The 20385-nt window shown below is 51.0% G+C and overlaps 1 protein-coding gene across 6 annotated transcripts in view; it reads right to left on the bottom strand.

The window, feature by feature from the left end:
* ZNF618 (zinc finger protein 618) overlaps nucleotides 1-20385 on the bottom strand; it is a 178131-nt gene that overhangs the window by 7449 nt on the left and 150297 nt on the right. For 2 of the 6 annotated variants that reach the window (XM_038553192.1, XM_038553191.1), the window contains 4 exons: nucleotides 13095-13334; nucleotides 9508-9591; nucleotides 7480-7524; nucleotides 6444-6521 (listed from right to left, as the gene is read on the bottom strand). In XM_038553192.1, coding sequence (XP_038409120.1) covers nucleotides 6444-6521; nucleotides 7480-7524; nucleotides 9508-9591; nucleotides 13095-13334 — 447 coding nt within the window. The remainder of the gene's footprint in view (nucleotides 1-6443; nucleotides 6522-7479; nucleotides 7525-9507; nucleotides 9592-13094; nucleotides 13335-20385) is intronic. The other 4 variants (XM_038553193.1, XM_038553194.1, XM_038553195.1 and 1 more) reach the window with 3 other exon arrangements.

Here is a 20385-nt window from a genome sequence, read left to right as displayed (position 1 = left end):
TTACCCCAGAAATGTTAAGCTGAGGTTAAAAAAATAAATCCAATCAGTGCAATTCCCTATACTAAGAGAAGATGAGAAGAAAAATGATTTCTATAGATATAAGTACACATTAAAATGTGACAAAGTTCAGGGGTGCCTGGGTGGCTCAGTCTGTTAGGTGTCCAACTCAATTTCAGCTCGGGTCATGATCTCAGGGCCGTGGGATCAATTCTGTGCTCGGTGGAGAGTCTGCTCGAGATTCTCTCCCTCTGCCCCCCACCCCGCCCCAGGTGTACGCACGCTCTCTCTCTCTCAAAATAAGTAAATTTTTTTTTAAAATGTGACAAAACTCAATAGCCATTCATGACATAAACTCTTACCTAACCAGGTAGAAAAAGAAACTTCTTGGATTTGAAAAAGGAAATCTAAAAAAAAAAAATTTAAGTCGGCTAACTTGATAGAAACTAAACAGATTTTAAGGAAATACTATGAACAACAGTATTCCAACAAATCACGTAACTTGGATAAAATAAACAAATTCTTAGAAAAACATTAACTACCAAAAACCAATTTGAGAAATAGAAAATCTGAACAGACCTATGGAAGATTGAATTAATAATCAAAATACTTCCCACAAAAAGAAAGAAAAGCAAAATCCAGATTCCGACAGCTTCACTGGTGAATTCTAATCATGTTAAAGGAACTCTTCACAAATTCTTCTCAGAAACAGAAGAGGAGGGAACATTTCACAATTTTTTTTACAAGGCAAATATTATTCTGATAATCAAATCAGACAAGGAAATGACAAGAAAAGAAATCACAGGCCACTATCTCTTAGGACTACAGATACAAACATCTTCAATAAAACAGCAGACCAAATCCAGCTGTAACAGTGAGAGTTACTCCAGGAATACAAAGTTGGTTCAACGTACAAAGATGCCATGTTAACTGAACAAAAAACAAAACCACATGACCATCTCAATAGATGCAGAAAAGGCATTTGACAAAATCTAATACCTTTTCATGATAAAAACAATCAGCAAACCAGGAATTGAGAACTTTTTCAACCAGACAAAGGGCATCTATGAAAAACCCACTGCTAAAATCACACTTAATGGTAAACACTAAAAGCTTTTCCCCTAAGATCAGGAACAAGGCAAGAATATCCATTCTCAAAAAGAAAAAAAAGAATATTCATTCTCATCTTTTTTTATTCAATGTGCATTAGTGAGTCTAGCCAGGGCAAGGAGGAAAAAATAATAATTTTAAAAAGCATCCAGATTGGAATAGGAAAAGTAAAATGATCTCTATTTGCAGATAACATGGATGTGTACATAAATAATCTTATGGAATCCATACACAAAAAAAACTATCAGAAGTGATAAGGAAGTTCAGCAAGGTTGCAGGAAACAAGATCAACACATAACAAAGAAGAAATCAATTTTATTTCTTTATACCAGCAAAGGAACACCCCAAAAATTAAATTAAGAAAATAATTCCATTTTATAATAGCATCCAAAATAATAAAATAGGAATAAATTTACAAAAGAGCAAGATTTGTACACTGAAAACTAAAAACGTGGTTGAAAGAACTCTAAAATGACTTTAATAAATGGAAAGACAATCCGTGTTCATAGACTGGAAGATTTAATATTGTCAAAACGGCAATACTCCCCAAATTATTTTAGATTCAACACAATCCCTGTTAAAATCCCTGCTGGCTTTTCAAGAGAAAATGACAAGCTGAGCCTAAAATTCATGTGGAAATGCAAGAGATGCAAAGTGGCCAAGATGATCTTGAAAAAGAACAAAGTTGAAGGGCTCACACTTCCTGATTTTAAAACTACTGCAAAGCTACATACTAATCAAGACAGTGTGGTAGGACAGGAAGACATACAGATTAATGGAACAGAATTGAGATTTCAGAAATAAACCCTCACATTTAAAAACAACTGAATTTTGATAAGGGTGCCAAGACAATTTAATGGGGGAAAGGATGGTCTTTTAAAAAAATGATGGTGGGACAACTGGATATGCACATACACAAGAATAAAGCAGGACCCCTTCCTTGATACCTCATACAAAAATTAACTCAAAATGAAATATATTCATAAACGTAAAAGCTAAAACTCTGGTTTCTCAGATAGGACACCAATAACAAACAAACAAAAAAGGACACCCATTGCACACGATAAAAGAAAAAACAATGGATTTCTCCAAAATTTAAAACTTCTGTGATTCAAAGGCCAGCATCAAGAAAACATCAAAAAAGACAACTTACAATATGGTAGAAAATATTTGCAAATCATGTATCTAGAATATGTAAAGAACACTTACAATTTAACAACAAAAAGAAAAAAATAAATTAAAAAATGGCCAAAGGATCTGAACAGACATTTCTCCAAGGAAGATATTCAAGTGGCCAATAAGCATAAGACAAGATGTTCAATGGCATTAGTCATCAGGAATATGCAAATGAAAACCATCATGAAATACCCTTTCGCGCGCACGAGAATGGCTGTAACAAAAAGTCAAATGATAGCAAGTATCTTGGACGGACGTGGAGAAATCAGACCCCTCACACACTGTTTGTGGGGAAGGAAAAGTGGTACAAGCTCCTGGTGGAAATAATCTGGCAATTCCCAATTCAACACGAGTTATCGTGTAACCCAGAATTTCCACTCGCAGGTGTGCACCCAACAGAATGAAAAACACGTGTCCACACAAAAAATGTGTACTTGGGACGTTCACAGCAGGTTTGTTCCTAGTAGCCTCAAACTGGAGATAAATGCCCATCCATTGGTGACATGGAGAAACAAATCATGGCATACCCGAACAGGGGTTGTCCTCCTCAGAAATAAAAAGGAGTTACCGGGAACACAGAACACAGGTTAATCCAAAAGTATGCTACCTGAGAGAAGCCAGACACAAAACACTTAATACCATGTAATTCCATTTCTATAAAATTCCAGTAAGAGCAAAACTACAGCAAGAAGCAGCAGAGAGTGACTGCCAGGGCTGGGGTCGGGGAGGGGCCTGGCTACAGAGAGGCAGGAGAGAACTTCTGGGGTGGATGCTAATGATACCCATCTTGATCGAGATGTGATTAGATGACCACCGGTTGTCAAAATGATCAAACTGCATTCTTCAAATTGGTGAGTTCCACGTATGTCACATCCTCCCTTCATAAATCCAATTTTTAAATGAATGAAAAGGGACACCTGGTGGCTTGGTGCTTTTGGCGCCTGCCTTCGGCCCGGGTGTGATCTTGGAGACCCGGGGTCGAGTCTCACATCGGGCTCCCTGCGTGGAGCCTGTTTCTCCCTCTGCCTGTGTCTCTCTGCCTCTTTAGGTCTCTCATGAATCAAGAATAAAATCTTAAAAAAATATATAAAGTAAAATAAAAAAATAAAATGAACGAAAAGAAGCCCATTAGAAAGCTGCAGGGGAGTCCCTCATCCTCTTGCTTTTCCGCAGGACCCAGAACGGAGAGGACTCAACCAGGTGGTGGAGACCAAGGTCTAGCAGCAGTTGATTCAAACACCATTTTTTTCCCCCTCTGTATCCCACAGATACTGGTCCTGCCACAGGTGACGTCCTCGGTAAATGCCCTGTGAAGAGGCTTGATGTATAGCTCGAGCTGAAAATAAAGTTCACTCAGTGTGCCTTTCCCCTAAGAAGCACAGAGGCACACGCACAGCCCCGTCTGCAAAGGGCCAGATGCAAAGCCAGAGTCCAGGCCATCTCCCGGGGAGGGACCAGGGCAGGAAGGAGAAAGCTGCTGTTCCTGGCAGAGGACGGGGAGAAGAGGCACCTGTAGTCGTTCAGTATCTGAGAACGTACCACGACCCTCAACATTTGACACGTGTCGTCTCCAGGACCCTCACCCAGCCTGTGGGAGCGCGGATTGGCCCACTTCGCAGATGAAAAGCTTGAAGCCCCAGAGAGGTGAAGCAGCTCCGAGGGAAGGTCTGGCACACACGACGTTAGATGCCGTGTACAAGCTGCGCTGTGCACCTCTGGGCCCGTGATTCTGATCCGTGAGCCTCGGTTTCATCATCTCTAAGATGGGGATGAGACCGGCGGCGCGTTCAGCAGATCTCATGACACAGCCTCGTCTGACCTGTAGTAATTGCTCACTAAACGTTAGCGATCTGCGGTATTATTACCGCCAAAACAGACTCTGGAGCTGTCACCAGGGGCAAGACAAATTTTCCTACAGGCCAGAAAAGAAGTTTATTAGGGGGAATTACCCTGTGCCATTCAGCAGCCTCTTAATGAGATTGGTGTTATTCGAGGCTGATCCCCCTTATCAGCGACGCTGTGAACTGCGCAGATCATGACGCCTAATTTTTCTCTATGGAGTCAATCCTTTAATCCCGACTCAGCCTGGCTGGGATTCAGGCTGGCTTTGCACCGGATTGCAGCGAGGCATTCTCTGCCCGCAGTGGACCAGAACAAAGCAGCCCAAAGCTCTCCCTAGAAAACAAGTCGGGGTTGCTTGGGAGCCCCGGGGCCACCACAGGCACAGCCTTGATTTGCATTTTAATGGCCTCCACCCAACTGCCTGAGGGGTGGGGAGGCACAGGCCCCCAGACAGACTCCTCCTTAATTAGCCTCAGCTTCCAGAAGCCGCTGGAGGGGGGCGGAGCGGCAGGTGGAGGGTCTGGGTTGGGATGGGCAAGTGCTGGACTCTGGGAGTCTGGGGTCCAAGAGGTGTGCTGTCTCCGGTTCCCAGAGCGTCACGTCTGAACGCCTTCAGCTGGCCTTCGAGGCCTTCGGTGGCGAGGGAACGGGTGATGGCAAAGGCGAGCAGGAGGTGGGAGGCACGTGAGGACGTGCAGGAGGGCAGCCGACATCCAGGTTGGGGGGGGGTGTCCTGCCCGGGGCCCGCGGCCTGGAGGCACCCCAGAGCTTGGAGCTCCCGTGTCCTGGCTGCCACTCTGGCTCTGCTCAGGTTCTCAGGAATCCTTTAGAAATAAATACCAGCTCCCCCACCAGAGAGCACGGGGGACGGCGCACCCCCGAGTACGTGCTGAACAAGTGCACGGACACGCTGGACGCAGAGAGGTCGCGCCAACAGAACAGTCTGCAGCCTGAGACTCTAGTCCTGCGCCACTCAGCGTAGGCCAGACGAGACCTGAGGGGGCACAACGGTCACCATCCCAGACACAGCAGCCACCACTGTTCCCGTCCCACGGGGGGCTCTGGGGGGGTGGGGGGTGGCCAGGACAGCTGGCTGCCTTCCCCAGGTTCCCGTTTCTCTTTGCAGAGTGTCAGGCTGTCCCTGGACAGGTGTGCTCCCCGCCCCTGGGACTGGAACACCTATGACATGTGTCGCTTGGGATCCAACGGGGGTAAAAGGAGGAAGTGTGTTTCTCTCTCCCTGCCGCCCGGTGCAAGACAGAGGGAGGCTCTGAGGGGCCACAGGGAGGACACAGCTGTGGTCCCCGAATGACCGTGTCCAAGGCCACCCAACCAGGCCACCTGCATCGGGCTGAGATGTCACCGGAGAAGCGATTACATCAAGCTACCGAGAATCTGGGGTTTATCTGTTACAGCACAGAGCGCCTGCCTGACCACAGCGGAAACTGGAGCAGAAGCGGGGTGCTACTGTGAAAAAAACCCAAGAACGGGAGGCACGGCTTTGAAGGCAGGACGGTTCAGAGAAGGGCGCTAACGCCACAAGCTTGGAAGGCGCCAGGAGGGCGGGTCACAAGGTCACCCAGACAGCAAGCGGCCAGCGCAGGCCTGTCTCCCCCACGGCGCCCAGGACTGGTCCCAGGTGCCAGCGCCAGGCCTGCCTCCGACCTAGACCCCGATGCCAGGTGGGCCCTGGGCCCGGCGTGGGGACCGACAGCGTCAGGGCGGGTGTGCCTCGGCTCGGAGACGGGCTGGGGCCCAGGCTGCCCTCCGGCTCCCAGCTCCCGCCCCTGCTCCCGGGGATGGCAGGCTTCACCCCTCTCCTCCCGGGCAGCGGTCCTTCCCGCTGGGCGCCCGTCGGGTGCAGGGCTCAGCGCCAGGGCCACAGCCTTCCAGAGCCTTCTGCAGCCCGGGCCCTAACTGTGCTCAGGCCGGGCCTGTGCCACCCCTCCACCCGCCCACCCCCGTGGGCCCCAGGCTCCCTGAGGGCAGGTCCCGGGTCCTGTGACCCCTTCCTGAGGAGGAGGGGGGAGGCTCTGGGGCGGGGCCAGCGGCACCCAGGGCGCGGCTGGGGTCAGCACCCAGGACAGGGCTGAGGGCGGTGCCAGGCTGGCACCCAGGGCAGCGCTGGGGGCAGGGCTGGGGCTAGGGCAGCACCCAGGGTGGGGCTGGGGCGGCACCCAGCACCCAGGACGGGGCTGGCGGGAGACCAGGGCGGGGCTGGGAGGCACCCAGGGTGGGGCTGGAGGTGGGGCCATGCCGCACCCAGGGCTGGGCGGGGCCAGGGGCGGGGGGCGGGGCCAGGCGGCTGGTCCCCTTACCTGCATGGGACTGCATGTGCTCCAGCAGGTTGTTGTAGAACTGGAACTGGATCCCACAGGCGCCGCAGGTGTAGGGTTCTGGGGTGGGAAGGGGAGAAATGAGGCAGCTGTGTTAGGGGCAGAACGGCCCTGGAAGCCCTGGATCCGGGAACCCAGACACACACTGGGGCTCTGCACTTGGGGCTCTGGCCCAGCCTGTCTGCCCCTGTCACTGACTAGTGAGGGAGAGGCTTGGGGGAGGGAGGAGCCATGGAGAGAGGAAGACTTGCCTGCAGAACCAGAGAGGGCCTAATTCAATCAAGCAGACCTTTATTGAGTGCTTACTGTGTGCCAGGCACCGTTCTGGGGACAGGGGAGGGGGTGACACTAACGGACCAAGTGCCCCAAGGGGGCAGAGACCACGTCCCACCACAGCCCATCCTCTGCCCAGTGAACAAATGGATGTACGGATGAAACAATAACAAGGTAAGGGCACAGAGGGCAGTAAAGGGTGCGGGAAGTACGCAAGAGAAGGTGGGAAGTGGAGAGAGGCAGCGCAGGGCGAGAGGACACAGGACAGGCGAGGACAGGGAAGGCGGGGAGGGCGGGATGGAAGGACAACAGCACAGGCAGGAAGGGGGCCTCGTGCGCAGGTGGACCCTCAGCTTCCACCTCGTGTCCCTGGCACTCAGGTCAGTGCCCGGCACGGGGGAATGTGGGAGGAAGAGGGGTGACAAAGGGACACGCAGGGAGGCGGAGATGGGCTTGGAGGAGGCGTCCTGAGGCTCCCCCACTGCGAGTTGCAACGGGAAGGCCTGGGTTCCTGCCAGGGCTGGGGTGGAGAAGGCAGGTGGCCCGTGGTCAGGGCTCCGCCTCGTCCCCTGTCCAGACTCCCCCTCCCGCCCGGGGCTGGGCCCTCCTCCTGCCTCCGCTGGCTGCCAGGTCTGCCTCGGGGTGGCCCACGGGCAGGTGCCCTGGAGGTCCTGAGCATGTGGCCGCTGGGTTCACTTTCTGCCCTGCCTTGCCCTCTCCAGCCCCCCGTGGGACCGTCACTTACTCTGTAGGAGAGGGAAAGGATTGGAAATCAGGGGACTTGCAGTTTCTGCAAAAGAGAAACAGTTTAGCTAAGTCTCTTCCCGTCCTGGTGCTCTGAGATGACTGTTAGGACTTCTGTCTTAGGAAGCAGTAAGCCGTCGGGGCTCTCGGAGGATCTGAGAGCCAGGCTCACGTTCTGGGCTGGTGCTGTGGTACCGGGCAGGGCAAGGTCAGCCAGGGCCACACCTCTAGGACACCCTCAAATCTCAGAAAGTGAGCCCACAGAGCTCTAATGGGGAAATAAATGTCCGGGTGTGGCTGCCGCTCAGGACAGGGAGCTGGGAGCTGCTTCTAGGTCCCGGCACCAGTCACCAGAGCAGCTGCGGGGGGGAGAGGGGGGTCTGTGCTTTGGGGGATTCCCCTTGCTTCCTGATGTTGTCAGGTGAGCCTCAAAGGCAGTAGACGGCAGGGGAGGGCCAGAGAGACTAGGCCCGGAGTCCTGGCACCGTCTCTTACAGGCTGGGGCCCGGGGGCTATGATTGACCTCTCCTGGGCCTCAGTTTCCTCATCCAGAAAATGGGGATAACACAGTAACACTGACGCCCCCCAACCCCCATATCCCGGGGCTGTGGTAAGGATGAAAACAGGTAAGACACATACAGCTCTGAACACAGGCCAGGCACGTAGTAAGCGCTCAATAAATGGTGGCTGCTGGCAGCAGCACTTCACACTGTCCTCCCCGATTCGAGTAGCAGCTCTGGAGGACGGAGAGGCAAGGGGTACAGCCTGGCGGCTGAGGGAAGGCTCCCCGGGAGATGGTGGCCCCAGTCCTGGCCCTACATCCTGTATGGCCTTGGCCAAGGCACTCCCTCACTTTTAGGGCCACCTCTTGGAGACGGGATTACATTTCTCAAAACGGTGAGCAGCTTGGAAAAGCCAGTAAGCTCTCTGTGGTTTTGGGGGTTACACTGACATTCTCAGCGCTGCCCCCACCCACCCCCCAGCGGCACACCCCGCTCGGTTCTCCTCGGGGCTCCACATAGCACTTGGTTCACTTCAGACCGCCACCACCACCACGACACCCTGCCACGGGAGTGCGTAAGCTCCACGGGGCACCTGCCGACCGTCCACCACCACGGGGATGGGTGCGCAATTCCCACTGCAGCGGAGGAAAGGACGAGGCTGGCCCGGGTTACCAGCTCGTCCTTCGGCTAGAGGTCAAAGCTGGAGCTCCGCGGACTGGGCCGAGGCCTCCGCGTTCAAGTCTGCGCCCCTGGCTGCTTCAGGACGGACGCCTGTCTGTGCCTCGGCGGTGGCCAGCACCTGACCCGGCGTTGAACTGCAGCCATGTGAGAAGGCAGGCTCCCTACCCTCACGTACCCAGGATTCAGAACTGTCTTCCCAGCTTGCCCTGGGTGTCACTGCGGACCCGCCTGCCGGGCCTTCTCCGGACAGGCCCCGGGTCCTGCTAGGCTAGCCAAGGATCCCTGCGGGGAGGTGGCCTTTGGCGGCTCTGCTTTAAGGGACTCTAGGGCAGCCGCCAGGGGGCGCCAGACGCCCACCGGGAACCGCAGGCCGGAGCTCCCTGGGCAGGTGGTGCTGCAGGCGTACTTGTGGACGGCCTCTGGTCCAAAGTGGGCCAGAACTCAGGGCCTCCGGCTCTGGGGCTACAGTTCTCTCTCTGCACCCCCTTTGCCTCTCCTGGAAAGGAACTGGCTATAACGTTTACTCCAAAAACAGCGCTAGCTCTCGGACTCCTCCCGGGCCTTCTGAGCCAATGCCGAGGGTACGGGGAGGGCGAGTTCCTCTCTCCATGGGAAGAGACCAAGAACAGCAGTCCCAGATGCCGCTGAGGCCCAGGGGCAGGCTCCTGGGAGGAAACACCCTTCCCATTTCTGGCCCTGGCCCCCTGCTGATTCCCTGCCTGCCGTGTCCCCCCGGGAACAGCATCGGGCCCCACGAGGAGCCCAGCCCAGGCTGCCTGCTGCCACCCCGGGGAGGAGTGGGTGGAGGCCACAGCACAGGACGGTCAGGCACGGGGCACACTCACCGCTGGAGTTTTGGGAACTGCTATTCGTCTCTTCAAAGTGGTTTTGTGCTTTGCCTTCTACTCTCCGACTGAAAGCGCTTTCTGCTGGGTGGGGACGGGAGAGAGCGAGAAACACCAGTGACTGGTTAGCACTACGAGGTCCGAGTGGAAGGGCATGCTGCGGGGGGGCTCTGAGGCCAGGGTACCCCAGAACTGCCCCCGGTCCGAGGGCTTTCTGCTGAGGAACCTGCACGGTGAGGGGCTCCGGGGCCCTAAACCAGACCCCCAGCTCCTCGGGCTCACCTGAGTTGCCTGATGCCTCATCAGAGCCCCAGGAGATCCCCCCCACCCAGTGCCCAGCGTGGGCCAATGGCAGACAGGCCTGGGTCTCCTATCTTTGGTCCTAAGGAGCCACATTTGGGACACTAAGTCATTTGGACCTGCCACCCGCTACTCCCTCTGCCAGAAATCTGCTGCTACAGACTCCACCATGGAGCAGGGAGGAGGACAGCTGTCTCCTGGTGGTGACTCTGGCAGAGCAGGAGGGCCAGACAGCTGATCCCAGCTCCACAAGCCTACTGGTCCCTGGGTGGCAGGGAGGGCATCCTGGGAGAGGGGACAGTGTGATCGAGAGCACCAGGACAGGCCCACAGCCTGGGAGCCCAAGGCCAGAGGAGTTCTGCTCAGGGTTCATCCAGGGGAAGGGGCCGGTTCCTTAAGTGATTTCTGGGGCATCTCCACCTAGAGGTGGCCCCTCCTGGCGCTGTCTGGAAAGCCAGAGTGAGAGATGGGGTCCGGCCAAGAGGACACAGCGCAGTGTACCCCCACTCCCACCCGCAGAAGGTCCGGACACAAAAGATCTCAGCTTGAAGGGAGCTCTGCTCTTCCCAGTTGCTCTGGGCACAGTGGGGCCACTGGATGCTCGTGGAGATGAAGGCTTCTGGGAGCAAGTCAAGTTGGGGTGCGCAGCCGACCCGGCCCCTTTTACGGGGAAACAACCCGCACAGCGATATCAAAGGCTCTGAGAAGCTCAACCGGAAGGAGGCCCATTTAGCTCTGTTTGACCCAGGCTTCCTAAATATAGTTAGCCACCAAAGCCCATTTTAAAAACACCATATTCTTTAGGATGCCTCAAAAATGGTGATTCCCCAGAACCCACTTTGGGAAATGCCACTGTCGCTCAGCAACCCCCTATGTCAGAAGGCCAAGTGCTCAGACCGTGGGGGCCAGGGTTCTGAACGATGATGGGGCAACAAGAAAAGAAGCCACAGGCGGTGGCTCCTCCAGGCCCTGCTCCGTGCCCGGGCTCCGACACCGCCCCCCGCCCGACGCCTCCTGATGCAGAGGCTGTTGGTAACATCGCAAGGAAGACCTGCTCTCCATACTGTGTCTGTAAAATGCCTGGGTCGACACCTCCATGTGGGCCTACCTCAAGGTACCATCTGTAAATCGGCAAAGAAAGCCCCTCGATTCTCTGGCAGGGGGAGTGGGTGCCCTCATTCACTGAGCACCTATGCACCAGGCATGGGCCGCACGTCTTACACCTGTGGTCTCCCACCGTCCTCCCGGCAGTGCTATGAGAGCCACACTGTCATTCCCATTCTACAGGTGAAAAGACTGAGCGTGCCCAGTTCCGGGGCTGGGTGTATGCCTAACCTCTTGGATGGCACAATAAAGAGTTCACTCCCGGGGCCGATGCAGTCTCTTTAAAAGGCCTGGGCTAGGGAAGGGATTCCTTTCTCCACCTTCATTAATTCGATGCTTACCCAGCTGCGGAGGAGTTCCACACGGCCTACCCAACACAGAGGTAGAATACGCCCAACAGAGGTCACAGACTCCCACGCGTAGTCCCCTGCTGCTCAGCCGACAATGCAAATCTGAACAGCTACCCCTGCACCAGCACCCCGGCCGCCCCGCAAGTGCCATGTCCACCCAGGTGCTCGTTCTCGCGGGGCATGGCCTGCTAGACGGACGGGGGCAGGATCAACTCCCGGCTCTGCCGCGCAGGGGCCTGCTCACCTCCTATGCCCTCTGCCCTGTGACCCCCACACCACAAGCCTTCCAGATCCCATGAAGGCAGCCAGAGGCACGTCCCACAGCTTGCTGGATGTGGAACTCTGAGGCGCTGAGGCCCGAGAGCTGCCACACACCACACGGCCCTTGCAGGCTGTTTTCTGCACAAACTACCCATGTACGAACTCCCAGCCACAAGATCAAGGGTAAAAGCAAGATTTGAAAGCCAGGATCCCATTCTTCAGTTGAGCCCACGATGACCAGTCTGTTTCCAATTAGTTTATGAAAATGTCATAAAATGACAACAGCTCTTGGCTCTTCTCAGCGCGGTACCTGAAAATCCATTACCTTCAAGGTGGACTGGCTACTTACCCCTCTCTTGGAAGACCTAACCACGATTAATCTATCTTCAAACATTTTTTAAGAACCAAATCTTTGCCTAAAATTAGCCTCCTGAACCACAGAGCAAAGGCAAACAAAACCAATCGCTTGGCCATGTGGTTGGTTCCAATCCACCAGTTCACTTAACGAAGTTCTCAGTTTGATCGCTTGGGTGTTTATCTGATGGCTTTGGGCCTCTGGAGGGCACTGAAAAGCCCACAATCCCAGAAGGACAAGATCATCACTCTTCCCTCACCCCGCACGTCCCAGCAGGCAGCCCGAGGCTCAGTCCACCCAGATATGAATCGGGATTCCCGACAGCTGCTACTCAGCATCCGGTGTGTCTTATCAGCTGCTGTGTACCTTTCCCTGCCTGTTCACCTCCTGGAGCCCCAGCCCCTTTCTGCACGGACTCAGAACACACTGGAGCTGGCATCCACTGGTTTCCCGCTGGGCTAGGGCCCACGGAGGAGCATCACAGGTAGTACCAGGGAGGGGGAGGCTAAAAGAACAGGGCTTCCGCTTCGTGGGGAGCAGCTCGTCCTAGAAGTGAGTTTTTAGACTGTGTTTTTCAGAAGGACGGGGCATGCAAACTCATGCCAAGAAGGTCCAGGCAGGTGATGTAAATAAATGAATGGGGCAGGATGCAAGACAGACAACAGCGTGATCACAATGAGAAATGACACCTGCCACGTAGCCACTGTGTTGGGGAGGCAGGAGGGAGTGGTGAGGACCACGGAATACTGGGCAGTATGGGCTTTAGTCGAGGGGGCCACTGTGGCTCAGCCCCAGGCCAACTGCTGCCCTCCAGGAAAGTGGGCCCAGCACTGCCAGGTCTGATTTTCAACGTCAGCAAGACATCAAACGTCTTATGCAAAATCTGATGCTCAAATATTGGCAGTTAATTTTAAAAATTTTTAACTCCATGACTTGGGAAAAAAATACTCTCCTGTTTAAAAAAAAAAAAAAAAAGTTTGCAAACGATCCCATACAAACCCTCTGATTCAGGGTACAAAAACCTAGGCTCAGAGAGGTCAGGTGGCTCGCCACGGTGAGAGCCAGCCAGGGGCACGGCTGGGACCCAGATTTGTCCCAGACAGCTACAGGACCTCCACTCGCTCTTGCAAGGGAACAGTGACCCCAGGCACAGCTGTGGCAGGTGCGAGCGGGGTGGGGAGTGGAGGAAGTGTGAAGGTAACATAGGCCATCGGTACCTGCGGTTGCCTTGCTTGCCGGAGATCCCGAGTTTGGAGTGCGGAACGTCTGGGTTTGGGTGGCTGGAGGGGTGCGGTGTAAGAGGGTGGCACATCGGACCACGGAGGCCGGAGCTTTTTTCCCCGACTGGTTCGTCTGGGTCTTCGCTGCCACGAAGCGTGGAGACGGGGAGACCTCCGGATGTGAACACTCAGAGCCTGTGTCTGGATCGTCCGGTGGCTCCCACCCGGGGGCGGTACCTGAGAGGGTCACGCTCTCAGTCCCCGTGGGCCCTCGGAGCCGGCCAAGCGAGTGGTCTCTTGGGCCACAGAACCCTATGTTCAAGGGTCAAAACCTCTTCGTGGTCCACAGAACGCAGAGGCTCTCTCACTCCCACTCAGAGCCTAAGAAAGTCCAGCATTCTAGAACCTTCCCCTGCTTCTCCTCGAGCGAAGCCTGATTGTCAACTAAGGCTCAGAGTTTCCCAGAGGCCACTGGGAGGGTCACCTATCACCCTTGACCAGCCCAGGCTCCCAGTGTCTGAGAACACAGCCTATGACCTGTGCTTGGGCACCTGAATCAGTCAACCCAGGCCCAAGAGCATTTTCTAGAAAATTGGCTCCGAAGCCTCTTTTCCTTCCAAGGCATGTTGGCTGCTGGCTCATAATTAATGACAGCAGACAGGCAAGGACATGCTGGAGTTCATTGGTGGCAGTGGGGGGAAGCAAGGGGCTCAATGTTGCCCTAGGGTTTTAGGGGAGGGGGCTCTGTGGCTCCCGGGGAGCTGATGGGTCACCTTTCTCCCTCCCGAGTCCTCTGCAGAAGCTGGAGTCACTGGGGGCTGACACCCAGGTGGTCTCCACCTCTGGCGGTCCCGGGCGGCCAGCAGTCCGCCTCCTTCACACCCAAGCCCCTCAACTCCCCTGGTGGCCCAGCCCTGAACCTGGCCGCACTCCCACGTTCAACACAGAACAGGAGGGGACAGCAGTCTTCTGGCTCAACTGCAACTCCCCCCGAAGGCGAGAAGGGGACTAGGCCACGTGGGAAGGGGCCCCTTCGGTGCTGCCCGGGGGCTCATGGATCTCAGGAACTGGTACCATCTCGAGGGCACCCACGTCACCCAGGGTCCAGGACGCTGCCGCTGCTCCCCTGCCTCTGGGGGAGGAAGAGGGGCCTCCTTATACCCCTGGTCCCAGGAAAGCGTCCATCCTGGGCATCAGACACCCACCCATGGCTTGCAGAGCCAAGAAATAAAAAGGCACCTCCTGATCCTCCACCTCTGGCCATTCGGGGCACCAATGAGGAAGCCCAGGCCCAGAGAAGCAGGAAGCGGGGCTCTTCAGCGCTCGCTTCACCAGCCTGAGATGCAGAGACGCGCTCAGAGGACTCGGCTGCCCCCCTGTCCCCAGGGAGGGTCACCCCCCCATTCACAGTGGAGGCCAGATGCCAGGAGCTTGGGGACACTCGGGTCACAGCCGCCATGAGCCAGCCCGCGCCCCACCCCCAGCCCCAGGAGGAGCCCCCAGCGCAGCAGTCCGCAGAGGATACAGGTGTCCCTCACTGTCTCCACTCCTGTTCTCTGGATTCTGGCTTTCTTCCTCAGAAACTGGAGAGGTCTGGTGGGGAAGAACACTTCTGTATGTTCCCTCCCTGCCCCCTCTCCTGTTTGGAGCCAAGAACTTTGGAAGTCCCTGGAGTCCAATCAAAAGGGCGGCTTGTCTCCCAATATCCAAGTGTTTTCAGCCACGGTGCCACCTACACATCCAACTCTGTGGCACTTGTCCACGGTTCTATCTCAGGGTTCCCCCACTACCTCCCTGAAGCAGTTTGGGGACCAAGTGTGGAGCGAGGTGAAGCCACCTCTGGGTGCCAGGTCTTTCACCTTTGGTCTCTGTGGTCTTGCCTCCTTACCTCCCCTCTCTTGACCTTAGTTACTCCTAAGGTCACGCCCCTTTTGTCCTGTCCACCCATCAAAGTAGGACACCCACCTCTGCGACCAGCCTCAAGGGGATTCTTTGGGAACCCAGAACACACAAGAGCACAGCAAGTACCCTGAATGGTACACAGCTCTTCACATGTAAGTGGCTATAACTGGTTCTTTCTACAGATAAGGAAACCGAGGCCTAGAATGATCAGTAAGGTTAGAGCCACATGGAAAGTCCGTGTCCGGATGAGACAAGAGCTCGAGCTTGTCAGCTACCTAAGGGGGCCGCTGCACAAGGCCATGTGGCATCAACCCCCACATCCCGGGAACCTGGGCAAAAGGGACAGGGAATCTCTGAGCAATACCCTGAGCATGTGGTTTGCTTTCTTAAGCCCCAGACTCTACCCTGAAGGATGGTTTCTAGGACACTGTCCGGATCAGCTCTTTCCAGAGTCTACTGTTCCTGATGTCAAAATCCAGGCATTTGTGTGAAAGTCCCTCCTTCACTGTGGCAGGGAGTTCAGGAACACGCACGAAGCACACGGTACAAGAAATCCTCAGGCACCTGCTCAATTCCTGCCTTTCCCATTCCATAACGCCCTCTCTCTTCCAAGCCATGTGGGCTCTGTACATGTTATTTCTTCTGCTGGAATGATCTTCCCTCCTTTTTGCCTGGGTAACTAGTACTGGTCCAACATTCCTCCACTGAAGCATCACTTCCTCTGTTAACTCCCCGACATCTCACCTGGTCATTTATCTTTCCCTCCCCTCTCCTCTTCCCTTCCAAGAACTGATCACTACCCATAATGACACATGGTGTGATCTTTAGACTGGTTTCTCTTTCCCCACTTAGCCTGAACACTCTACGAGGGCAGCCTCTGCCAGTTAGGCCAACCACACACTCAGGACCTGGCACATTCCCCGACACAAAGCAAGTGCTCCAGAGATGTGGAATCAGAGCATCAGTGCATGAATGGCCAGAAGAACAAAACTCAGGACCACTTAAACAGAGCACATCAAAGATGGGATGCCCGAGAGGGGACATTTGAAGCCATCTCATGTGTCACCCTTCCATGAGCCCCAGGAGGTATACCTAAGGCAGACAGGTAGTCAGAGCTCAGAGAGGTATAGGAGCCTCTCCGGGGTCACAGAGCAGGTAGGAACTGGGCAGGATGAACTTTCCAGACTCCTAACTCCTTTCACTCAATGGCTTCTCCACCTGTTGACCTTCTCATGTGGAATGTTATCAGGCTGGAATTCCTATCCGAGCTCTCACTGGGAAAAGAAGAAAGAGATTCAGACAGACCGGCTGACTGCCCTAATAAAGAACACAGAGGAGATGTTTCCATCCAAGAGATATTTAAAAATAAGAGAGCACTGGGGTCTCTCCCTTCTGTAAAGCTGAAAATTCAACAGGAGCAAAACAATTCAGAGAACATAAGGATTTGAGGAAAGCAACCACGCAGCTGAGAGCATAGAGACACAGGGGGTCTCCCTGAAGCCCTCACCATGCAGAGGAGGATGAAGACTCCTTCGGGCAATGCGAATAGCGTGCCCAAAGGCTGGAGGTGGGAACGCACAGGAGCTGTGGCACCAGGGGAGTCTAATTTAGGAACGCCTCCTCGTGGATTTTCATCTTAGGAAGAGAACTGGGGAACTTATACTTCTGGCCATCATTGAGTATCTGGTGAGGGAATCAGCCCTTCTCCAGATTCAACTGTAAAGCTGGACAAAACACACAGAACAACAGTTTTCAGACTTTGAACAGTAGGCCACTGTGATTCACAAAGAAGACCCAATGTGAGATCACTCTGGTCTCTGCCTGGAGACCATCTGGATCATGGCCCAGGGGTGAGACCCAAAGAAGGCACAACAGTCTGGCTGAATGGAGGAGACAATGGTCAGAGTTCAGGGCTGCTGTGGTGGCTGGAATTAGCAGGGCAGAATCACAAAGAGGAAGGAATTTTAGGGGAGGAAAACAACTCCAAAAATAGTCAGAGGGACCCCTCAAAGTCTTTGCCTGGCTGTCAACCTGATTTGTTCTGAAGGAGCCTCTGAAAAGTTTGGCAGGTAACTGCTACCAGGGACTGTGAGCTAAGCAAGGATTCAGAAGTCTTACAAGATTAGGAGATGTCTGAGTTCCCATCTGCCAGAGAAGACAGACCTTATTAAACACCTCAAGTGTTTAGTTTAGACCCAGAAAGGCAAGGCCTTAGAAGGATTACTTTAACCCTAGAATAAGAACGGCTTTAGACCTGCCCTAACAGTTTAAAGACAAGCCTCTGAAGTATGAAGCTGATTTGTAAGTAAATTAACTGCCTGCTCTAACAAAATTCAACACTTTTCAAAGGAAGATAACAAAATCCAGATGCTCAACAAAACATCAAAATGTGCAGCACGGAATAAAAAACTACCTGTGAGGTAAAGCAGGAAAATATGACTAATAATCAAAAGGAAAATACCGATCAACAGAAACATACAGAAATGACAGAGATGATAGGATCTGCTGACAAGGACCTTAAAACAGCTTTCATAAATAGGCTCAAAGATTTAAAGGACAGTATGAACATAATGAAAAAAAGAGATGTTATAAAAAGGAACCAAATGGAAATTAAAGAGATGAAAACTAGGATAGCTGAAATGAAAAATTCACTTGATGGATTTTTTTAATAAAACAGATTGCATACTAGAAAAAAAGATCTGCCAACTTAATGACAAGATACTAGAAACTATCCAAATTGAAGCTTCAAAGGAAAACAGAGCTGATAAACTGAATAAAGCTTCATTACCAGTTTAACACGTAAATAAAGGGACACCTGGGTGGCTCAGTGGTTGAATGTCTGCCTTTGGCTTAGGGAGTGATCCTGGGGTCCTGGGATCGAGTCCCACATCGGGCTCCCCATAGGGAACTTGTTTCTGGCTCTGCCTGTGTCTCTGTCTCTCTCTATATGTCTCTCATGAATAAATAAAATCTTAAAAAAAAACCACTGAACCAAGAAACGCAATGAACCTCAAACAGGATAAGCACAAAGAAAACTATACACCACAATCAAATTGCTAAAAAACAGTAACACAGATATATTTAAAATCACTCAGACAAAAAAGACACATTAAATATAGAGTAACAATCCGAATGATCTCTGACTTCTCGTCAGAAACATAAACCAGAAGATAAAAGAATGACATTTTTAAATTGTGGAGGAAAAATTTCTCAACCTAGCATTTCATATACAGAGAAAATATCTATCAAAAGAACAAGTGGAATAAAAACATCTTCAGTGAAGAGAATCTTTCACCCACAGGCCTACAATATAAGAAATGTTAAAGGAAGTTCTTCAAGGAGTAAGAGAAAATGGTAATAGATGGAATTCAGATTCAGATAAGGCAAAGGAAAGTACTGGAAGCAGTAAATATGTCAGAAAACATAAAAGGCATTTACTCATTTCTTAATGAACAAACAATTGTTTGAAGCAAACAGAATAGTTGTTGGGTTTATAACTTATGTACACAGAGATACATGATAAGAATAACACAAAGGACAGGAGAGTAGGGAGTGCACTGTTACAAGGTTCTTACATTATATGTGATGTTATTAACTAAATCTACAGTAGATTGTAATACATTAAACATGTATATTATAAACCAGAGAGTAACTGCTAAAGAAAAAGAAGTATGGCTAGAAACCAAACAAAGGAAATTTTTTTAAGTTCTTGATTAATATCAAAGGAGGCAAGAAAAAGAAAAAATGAACAAGATGAGACAAATAGAAAAAAGAGAAGACAAAATACAAAATTTCAACCATATGAACAAATAATATTAAATATAATTGGATTAAACACTTCATTTCAAAGGCAGGGATTACCAAATGAGAGAAGAGTGAGAACCAACTGTATGCACACACTTCAAATAGAAAGACACAGAAAGATTAAAAGAAAAAGACCAGAAGGAATCTATTGTGCAAAAACTAATCCTAAGAAAAAGCTATAGTAGCTTTATTAATATCAGATAAAATAGATTTCAGGATAACAGCTATTAGCTGTTATATAAAGAAATTAAGAAATAAAGAGAAAAATATAGGTACTGAACAATTTTAAAAGGGTCACCAAGACATAATGATCCTAAGTGTGTGTACCTAAAAGCAAAGTCTCAAAGTACATGAATCAAAAACTCACAGGACTAAGGGGAGAAACGGCATATCCATAATTACAGTTGAGATTTTAATGCTTGTCTCTCAGTACTTGATAGAACAAGAGTATTTTTTTTTTATCTGAAAAGGTAGAGATTTGAACATTATTAATCAATCTAACCTAATTGACACTACACTCAGGGAATACTCCTCCCAACTCACTCTAAGAGGCCAGTTTTACCATGATACCCAACTTAGATTATAAAAAAAGAAAAGCTCACTATTGGTTGGAATGTAAAATGGCATAACCACTTTGAAAAAGTTTGGTTGTTTCTTAAAAGTTAAACACACACATATCTTCTGATCTAGTTATTCCACTCCTAGGTGTTTACTCAAGATTAATGGAAGCAACTGCCTATACAAGGACTGGTACACAAATGTTCAGAGCAGCTTTATTTGCATTTGCTCCAAACCAGAAACAACCCAAAAGTCCATCCATAAGTGAATAAAGGAAATTGTGGTATATGTATCTATGCAATGGAATATTCCTATTCATCAATTAAAGGAAATAAACTACTGCTATATGTAACCATGGTTGAATCTTAAAACAATCATAGTGAGTTAAAGAAGCCAGACCCCCACAAGTACAAAAAAGGGGTACATACTGTAAGATGCTATATATGCAATATTCTAGAAAATGCAAACTAATCTATACAGAAAGCAGATCACTGTTTGCCTGGAGATGGGGAAGTGGTGAGTAAGGGATTACAAAAACACAAAAAAAGTTTAGAATGATGGATATGTTTGTTATTTTAATTCTGGCGATGCTTTCAAGAGTGTATACATAGGTCAAAGTTTATCAAACTGTACACTTTAAATACAGGCATTTTATTGTATGACAATATGCCTTGATACCATTTTTAAAAAGTCAGCAGAAATATTTATTTTCTTGATTATGACCATCATCCACAAACCACTGATATTCATGGGGCATGGCTTATTCTAGGACTCTCGTTCCCTAGCCCTGAGAAGCCAGTTTTGGGAGTGATATTAAAAACTAAGTAAAATCTTGGGGAATTTTATATAGAAGTGATCAGAAAATATGTTCTTGAAAGCAAATCACTATACAAATTACCCTAGGTCTTAAAGTAATTTAGATGCCTTTCCAAGAAAAAGTTTCAAAGAAGAAAGTCACTTCTCAGGCAAAGAGGAAATAACCCAACATTGTTTCTCCAGTTCATTTCGTAGTTGGGACTTTCTG

Source organism: Canis lupus, chromosome 11, assembly GCF_011100685.1.
Source record: "Canis lupus familiaris isolate Mischka breed German Shepherd chromosome 11, alternate assembly UU_Cfam_GSD_1.0, whole genome shotgun sequence".
In the NCBI taxonomy this organism is placed as follows: domain Eukaryota; kingdom Metazoa; phylum Chordata; class Mammalia; order Carnivora; family Canidae; genus Canis; species Canis lupus.
This window is presented reverse-complemented; position numbering and strand designations above follow the sequence as displayed.